At 38.7% G+C, this 8,840-nt stretch overlaps 1 protein-coding gene across 2 annotated transcripts in view; it reads left to right on the top strand.

Moving 5' to 3' along the window:
• LOC136260393 (uncharacterized) overlaps window positions 1-1,319 on the top strand; it is a 48,467-nt gene extending 47,148 nt beyond the window's left edge. For both annotated transcript variants that reach the window (XM_066054105.1, XM_066054104.1), the window contains exon 11: window positions 1,189-1,319. In XM_066054105.1, coding sequence (XP_065910177.1) covers window positions 1,189-1,284 — 96 coding nt within the window. In that variant the 3' untranslated portion in view covers window positions 1,285-1,319. The remainder of the gene's footprint in view (window positions 1-1,188) is intronic.
• Window positions 1,320-8,840: the final 7,521 nt, after the last annotated feature.

Genomic DNA, 8,840 nt, shown 5'->3' on the forward strand with positions numbered 1-8,840 from the left:
TGCAATATATTACCTAATTACTTAAGGCATTTTCACACTACTGCCAAATGCACATCGAGGCTGGATCGGACCATTTCACACCTTGATCTCGCATTGCACATTCAATCTGGCTTCATGTCAATCCACCTCGAGAGGTAAATTGGCTGGACTTGATGTGCATTAGCTCAATTAGCAAGATATTACTACTAACACTTTACAGTGACCAGCACTGAAGGTCTGACAGCAACATGTGCTGCAGCCTTAGGATTACCTAACCTAATTTCAAGGACTTAGACTTATTGACTTGACATATAGTGACTGACTTAATGACTGAAAAGGTGTAACAGAAAAGGGGCCAAAGAAAGGAAAAAATCCCTCCAACCCCAGGATTCGAACTGCAGGTCACCCAATGTCTAGTCGGGGCCACACTCAGTCTTCCTCCAGGAGGGATGGATTTTCTTCCTTAAACCTAAGTATTTATTACTAACACTTTACAGTGACCAGCACTGAAGGTCTGACAGCAACATGTGCTGCAGCCTTAGGATTACCGATATCTCGTGCAAAGTATGGCTATTACACCAAGATTAAAGTGATGACATACCTAGTGTTATACTCGACTTGTGGAAGTGATACGGTGACCATGTGTGAGTGTTGAAGGAATAGCGTACCATTCTGAAATCATCGTGACCGGTAAGGATTTCCTCATAACATCTAACCAGCTTCTTGGCACTCAACGTTTTGTAAGTGTACTAACAACATTCCTTGCTGCAAATACTTTTCTGACCCCAAGGAATATGAAGAAGGTAGTACAATCACCAACGCCATTTATATTTTTGTTATGTAATCAATCAATCAATTAATTAATTAATTCAGAAAGCGAATTGCACACATACACCCCTGTAGTGTGAAATGGATTAATGTGCATTCGATCCACTCTCAGTCTGACCACAGCTGGATCCGCATTCAATGCGCATTAAGTGTAAAAAGGTCTTTATGGATTAAAAAGGGATAGTGTGTGTGCGTGTGTGTGTGTACATATGAGCATGTTTCATTACTGTAAGTATGTGCCACATTGGTCCGGCCTATGTTCTCAAATTTATAGCAAAAGTGGAAACAACCCTACTCATGATAAAATGTCCCAAGTGGATATTAATATATTGGGACCACCTGTTGTTGTTATTGTTATTATTATACTTGTTCTTTGTGTAGGCATTATCAGAGGCCAAACAGCAGCTGGAGTCAGAAGAACAAATATTAAAACAAAACATTGAAAGACTTGCTAGTTGTTTTTCTCTTCATCAATAATATATGTAGCCAAGCAATGATGACTATTTGTCTGGCATTTGTGTCTTCTGAAACTTCTCTGGTGCACTGCACACGGTGCTGCTATCACCCCCTCCTATAAATAGCTAGCTCCTGGACCATCATTTACCTGAGGGGACATCAGTTTGTTCATAGTGAGATGACAAACCTTGTTACATTCCCATTAGAGCCAGTTAACCCTTTTATTTTAATTTAATCCTCTATAAAAGGGGGAAAAAAAGTTACACTGTAAATGTTCACACACTCAACTTTATGCTAAGCTGTGGATTCATAACTCACCTAGTTGGTCCACAGCACATGTAACCTACAGAGCAGAGACTCTAACAAGGGTACGCGGTATTAGTGTACGCACATTTATAGACCCACAAAATCAGATAATCAGGACACCTCACTAATAAGGACAACTTGATAATCAGGACACTTGTATACACATAGTCCCATTTGTATTGGTGTACACACATTTAGACATCTGAAATCAGGACACTTCACTAATAAGGACACCTTGATAATCAGGACACTTATCCACGGTCCCATTTGTATTAGTGTACACTTATTTAGACATCTGAAATCAGGACACCTCACTAATAAGGACACTTGTCCATGTACCCTATATGTGTTGGTGTACACATCCTTTTAAGGTTTATTGTATTAGAAAATTGATATGTGCATGATTGGTTAGAATGTTTAGCAGCATAACAGGTCAATAAAAGCTTCGCTAATAACTAATTGACTTGTAATAGGCTGATACTGAAGCAATGATGTATAATACAAAAATTAGAATTTTGTAATATACTGCATAGTAGGGACCACAAAGGAGTGGGTGTGGCCCATGAAAAAACATCACCCAAAAACCAGCCCTCACTTTTCCCTGACAACGATGAGGCAGTATTAGTTAGGTAAAACTAAGCCCAAACAAGTCTTAGGATCGACCCGAAATGCTTTCACCAAGTTGCTACGGAATTAAAAAGAAATTTAATTGGCTATGTTAGATGATAGAACTCCATCTCTTATGTAGTTGCCTCAGAAGCTGTAAAATTATTCACTTGCTCCAAACTGTACCACTCTGTCTTGAGGCCTGTTCTTTGTCAATCTGACCATAATCTTTGCACTTGTCTTAGTCATATCATGCAGTGTAGTCTTTCTGATCACTCTTGGTGCCAAGCCACTCTACCTTTTTGCCTAGGCGGGTTAGGTTTACGCAAATCTGTCCTTTCTACTTCGGCTGCCTTTTTAGGCTCGTGTAACAGTAACCGTGATTTAGCTTCAACCCTTCTTTCTATTGATGCAGACCAGCTTAGTTTTCCTGATGAAGGGGCTGCTGCTGCTGTTTTCTCTGACTTTCCCAGTGATTGTTCCATCTCATCAGCATCTCAGCAAGAGTTGCAAGCATTTTTATATCAACGTTTGTTTGATGATTTGTATGTGTCTTTCAGTATTCGGGATCGGGCTCATTTGACTTCCCTGGCACATTCCTCTGGTACCAGTAGTGGTTGGCTTAAGGCTATTCTTCAAGCCTGTCTTGGATTAGTCATCCCTGGACCTGAATTTGTTTTGGGCCTACGTCTGTGGGTAGGAGTTGCTTTATTTCTTCATTCTCCACTGTATTTGCCTATAGATTGCTTTGGTGATCATTTGTTAGGCTGTTCTCATGGTCTGATGAGAATCCGTCATCATGATGCCCTGGTCGACATCCTTTATAATGCTCTATCACAAGATCACCCTGGTGTTCTTAAGGAGCAGTGTGCTTCCTATGATGATGGCTTATGCCTGGGTAATATCTTCCATCCTGACTTCCTGTCTTGCTCTACCTATTTTGATGTCTCCATAAGCAGTACTACTCAGCCTGCTTATATTTCTTCATCTACTTGTGCTGGGGCCGCTGCTGCAGCTGGAGAGTTGGCCAAGGATGAGAAACATCTGACAGCTGTAGTGAAGGTGGGAGCAAATTTTATTTCCTTTAATAGTAGTGCCGGGAAGTCTGGACCCCACTTGCTTTGCAAACTTTATACATCATTGCTGACCGAACCACCCCCCGTAGTGGTGTTCCTCCCAAGTTAGCAAGAAAAAATCTTCTCCAGCAACTGTCTGTTGCCTTATGGACTAACAATGCTAGAATTATCCTCAGATATTGGGCTCTGCAGGGGTCTGATGATGACAATCCCCTTTACCCTTAGTTAGTAGTAGTTGTAGTGTAATTGTAGTAGTAGAGTTAATTTTGCTTTTTTGTGTGTTTGCTAGCCATTTTGTAAACGGAAATTTCTACTGACTGACTGACTGATGCCTTCAGGCAAGTGTAACTCAATAACAGCTAAGGCTATGGGCTTGATTTTTTCACTGTTCGATGTCGCTTCGACCCGAGAGGTGTCTTGACATACTGCAGTATGTACAATGCATTCTTCATGGACTTACCAGTGTCCTCCTTTGTGTTTGCTAATAGCGAAGTGTCGATTTGGTGGTAGCACTTGATGGCTTCTCTTCGTAATGGAAACCGTCCATATTTTTCATAGTGATTGCAGAGGTGCTTTTCAAACAGTTCTTGATTCATACTGCTGTGTAATGGGTTGAACATAGCTGACCGAGGTAGCTGACAACGAAGCGTAATGGATAGTTCATTTTTCAAACGATATTGATATAGCTGGGACGCACGGCGCCATTTCTTTTGTGGTATGCGCGGGTTCACCAGTCATGATATTATTTACAAAAAAAGTTGTACACAAAAAATTGGAATTTTCAACTAGAGTAGAGACCATAACACATTGATAAAAAGTACTGAAACAAGCTGGAGTAGTGCACAATATTAAATCACAGTAAAACAATAAAAAGTGTTATATCCCTACTGTGCATTTCCATTATGGTATCTTGAGCACAGTAGGGATATAACACTTCTTATTGTTTACTGTGATTTAATATCGTCAGGAGTATAAGCTCCTGATATCGTGTACTACTCGTTTCAGTACTTTTTATCGATGTGCTATGGTCCCTACTCTAGTTGAAAATTCCAATTTTTTTTGTGTATTTGTATAATGGAAAGAATATAGTAGGTGACAAGACCACTATGACAACAGTTTATGTGACTTCTATTGACCACTGACATATTGAAATAATGTAGCATTGCCCAGCCTTTCAGCAGTCTGTGTATTCACTCTAGATTAATTGGCCAACTTTTTGATTTATAATGCTTGGAAATAACAACAAGTGTACAGTGTTCAGTTAGCCAGAGAAATGCTTCCCAATGCACACACTATCTAACAGGAAGATAAGGCTGCATCTTTGTGAATACCATATATTATAGTGTACGTAAGAAGAACCTATTGATTATGAACTTATCATACACTGCTAATCACTTAGCTAAACCTCTGACATTAACAGAAAGGCATTAAAAACCATCTTATAAAGGCATGTATACGTTGACTGGTATCCTTGTTTGACAGTAGCTGCTTTGACATGCATCAGTTAAGATAATCATCTGACATCAAAGGAATATAGACAGACAGACAGGTGGCTTTTCAGCTTTATAATATAGAAGATTATATGTTCATCATGTACCTGATGTTTCTATATAGTGAACAATTATGCTGCAGCTGCATGGATGTGTACAAATTGGTTAAACACAAAATCACAGACAGTAAGTGCTTATTCTTACCCCAAAAGTTTCTAGCAATGTATAACAGACAGGAACCATCTTTTCTAGCAGTACCACATTGTAGTGGCTGGAGAGCAGGCTCAACATCACTATTATACCTTGGTCGGGAAACATGCTTTGTGTTCACATAGTCATGCACATGATCTGATGTGATGTTTAAATCAGGCAATTACTTTTCAATAACTATTACCAAGAGTGAATAATAGCTATTACTTGCAGCTAAAACAGTTACATATTACCCATATAATAAGGAATATTATATAACTTTGTGTCTGCAGCCTTAAGCTGTCACGTGTGCAACTACCACCTTATATCATGTGACATGACTGCACATGTTGTTGGACAATGTGCAAATCTTGGTTATAATTGGTATCAAGAGCTTCGGCTGATGCTATCTCCCTGTTAGAATAACAATTTAAAAAAAAAGTAACTGGTCAATAAGGTTCATTAATTCAAGGTACTTCGTTGTGGCTAGACGTTACTGTAACTTTATTACTTAGCTAGTTATATTACTAGTAACTTGAATTATCATACAGTACGGTAGTACTGTATATTAGGGATCATGGAGATTTGGGTTTTCCTAGCCAAAAAATTCACCACAAAACCAGCTTCACAACTCCATCCTGGCACCTTGGCAGTATTGGTTAGGTATAACCAAGCCCAAAAAGGCCTTCAGTATGATCCTAAAGGCTTCCAATAAATAGTTACAAATTTTAAAAAAAAATTATTCAATGGAATTTTCTACTACTGACTAACTGCCTGCATCAGCGGAGCTTGATAATGGCCAGCTAAGGCTATGGGCTTAATTTTTTCACTGTTCGACGTCGCTTCATCCCGAGATGTGCCTTTTGGCATACCGCAGTATGTACAGTGCACACATCATGGACTTACCTTTGTCCTCCTTTGTGCGCCATTTCTTTTTGCTGACAGCCCAAGGTGTTGATTCACGGTAGCACGATGCATGGCTTCCCTACAGTACGTTTGTAAACGGGAATCATCCGTATTTTCCGTGGTGAATGGACTGATTGCAGAGACAATTCTAGCACTGTTCTTTGTTTGTAATGCTGTGTAATGGGCTGAACATAGCTGAAAAAGTGAAGAGTAATGGTCGCTCCACTTTCGAGGCAGTAATTGATAGTTGGGGGCATGCGAATTGTCGTATTTTCGAGGTGTCTACCGTAACTGGATTGTTGCAGAGGCACTTCTTCTCCTGTGTTTCATCTGTAGCACTGTGTAACGGGCTGAACATAGCTGAAAGCAAAGCGTAATGGCCACTGCACTTTCTAAGTAGTTTTTGATAGCTGGGGTGTGCGTTCAGACAAAAACATTAATTCAGGTGTCATCCTTTCTTTTGATGCGGTATGCGTGGGTTCATCAGTCATAATAATGTTACTGTAAACAAACAAGCTTAAGGAAAAATTAGAAATTTTAAATTCGATTAGGGATCATCAAAAAGTAAGGAGGTCGCAGATACACTAGTGAACATTTAATCCCTAATTCAGTCTTGGTCTTGGGGTATAGACTGAATTAGGGATTAAAGGTATAGACTGAATTAGGGATTAAATGTTCACTAGTATATCTGCAGGTGTAGGCGACTTCCCTTGTTTCCTTACTTTTTTTTCTATGATCCCTAATTGAACTTAAAATTTCTAATTTTTCCCTTGTATTAGCTACTAGTTTTTATAGCATATTTCGTTATAATTATTATATACTTAGTTACCACAAAGTAATAATATCATTATACATAAATAATGTCCCAAACACTGGCTATGTGATACACAAGCATGAGCATGCTGCAGGAGGTTATTATTTCTTGTCACCTACTCCAACAAAAACTGGTGCAGGAGGAAGGTGATTATTATACACTTATTAAAGTGACTGCTCTATTAGAGTATCTATATTTTGGACCCTCAGTGTGCAGTGTTGAATAACAGTGGAGGGACTTGGTTGTATGTTTATATATGCACAGTTAATATCTGTGCCTACCTCTATCATGAAATAATACATTGACATTATCTATAATCAAAAAATTTGGTGTGGCTATATACCTAAAAATTGATGCAGGTGGCCATGAGAGGAAACAAGCTAAGAATAAAATAATGATGGCCTTATTTTACATACGGAACATCTTTCTCTTTTTGTTATATCATATATCCTGTTAATTTTGTGCTATATATGCAGTGGCTACCTATTAAGCCTACTGCATGTCTGCTAGTGCTGGTTATAGCTACTTCCATGATACAAAAAATTCTGACTGATAGTGTAAATATTTGGGATTTCAAGTAGCTATATATTAGAACATGATGAATCAGCTCATGCCATAAGATGATTTATTTGATTTTTTGTTTAACCTCATGGTAGTAAGCAAAATCCGCTCTTCCCTACCAGAGCACACATGCACACAACAATAAACATTGTACAAAAGATAACCATGTGGCATGTTACACATAAAACTATACTACACAAGTAGCTAACATTTCTTAACAGAGCTAGGATATAAATTCACCATGATTATGGTTTACAAGAACTGTTAAAAAGTACTTGACAAGACAATTAACATAGCACCATGCAGTGGAACAGTGGTTATATTACATTAGAATGCTCATTAAAGTATCTTTGCTGAATTTTGCAAAGTGATTGAGATACTTTAATAGAACATTCATTGCCATACCGACTCTAAGCATTCATAGGCATTGTGGTCAGGTCAATGCAAGGCTGTGGGCATCACTGTCAGTTTACATCAAATCCACTGATCCTGGCCTCACATAATTATTTTCTATGATACCATATTTTCTAGGCTCAGTGTCATGGTGATGCAAGACTATTTCTGTGGCTCAAGAGAAGTATGCACAAGCTTGTCTGACAGACCGACAAGCTAATAATAATAATATCATCATAATTATAATTTTTTTTATTATTATTTATTATCTAGGCCCGGGACAAATACAACCAAGTACAATTACCAACAGGACAACCTACCAATAAGACAGTGCATGACCAGTACAGTGTGTGCGTGTTGGTTTACCGTGAAGACAATTATTATTATTATTATTTATTCCAACGTGACAGCCCCCTGGTGAGGCTATTAGGTGGTAAAGGCACAATCCCCAAATCAACTCAATATGTCACAGTAGTGACAGATACAACACAATAGTGGCATCGTAACTAAAGGTCACCAGTAGCTAAGTGCCAGTACATCATCGGTGTGGTAATGGCACAGTGATGTGTACACATATACAAAACGTACAGGAGAGAACTATGCATTATTGCAGTATTGTATGCAGCAATACATTATAGGCTACATCAACAGATAAAAATTATTAGCCAATATACAGTAAAGTATGAACATCAACTAGAGCTAAATAAGGTTCATCAGTGGTGTAGCAATGGCACAGAGACAGGTGACACACTATAATTATAATTATGCATACACAACTTGCAGGAGATAGCTACACAATACTGTAGGAGTATGCAAGCCAGATGAACCAGATAAAGGAAGACAGCCAGAACCTAGTAGCTAAGCCAGGTGAAGGCAAAAAAGATTAAGCATGTATTGAATTGCCTGACACCAACACAAAGGAAGTTCGCCATGCCAGCTGCACAAGACAAGATTGTTTACTTGTATTTCATATTGTAAAGAGCGTGGCATGTGTTTTAATGTTTTCTTGTATTGTTAGCTAATTAAATTTTTATGTGACTGGCAGCTGGCATGGAGACTTGAGAAGTTACAAACATAAAAACTTACTTGTAATCTTCTTGTTTACGTGTAAAGTGGCCTCTCGCTCTCCTGAAGTTACTTCACGGACATTCGCTAATCTTCTCCTTCGCGCAGTCTGTAATTAAGCAAGGGTGTGGTACTGGGCGTTATATAGAATTACGCGTATGGTCAAGCATA

This window comes from Dysidea avara, chromosome 7 (assembly GCF_963678975.1).
Source record: "Dysidea avara chromosome 7, odDysAvar1.4, whole genome shotgun sequence".
NCBI classification, from domain to species: domain Eukaryota; kingdom Metazoa; phylum Porifera; class Demospongiae; order Dictyoceratida; family Dysideidae; genus Dysidea; species Dysidea avara.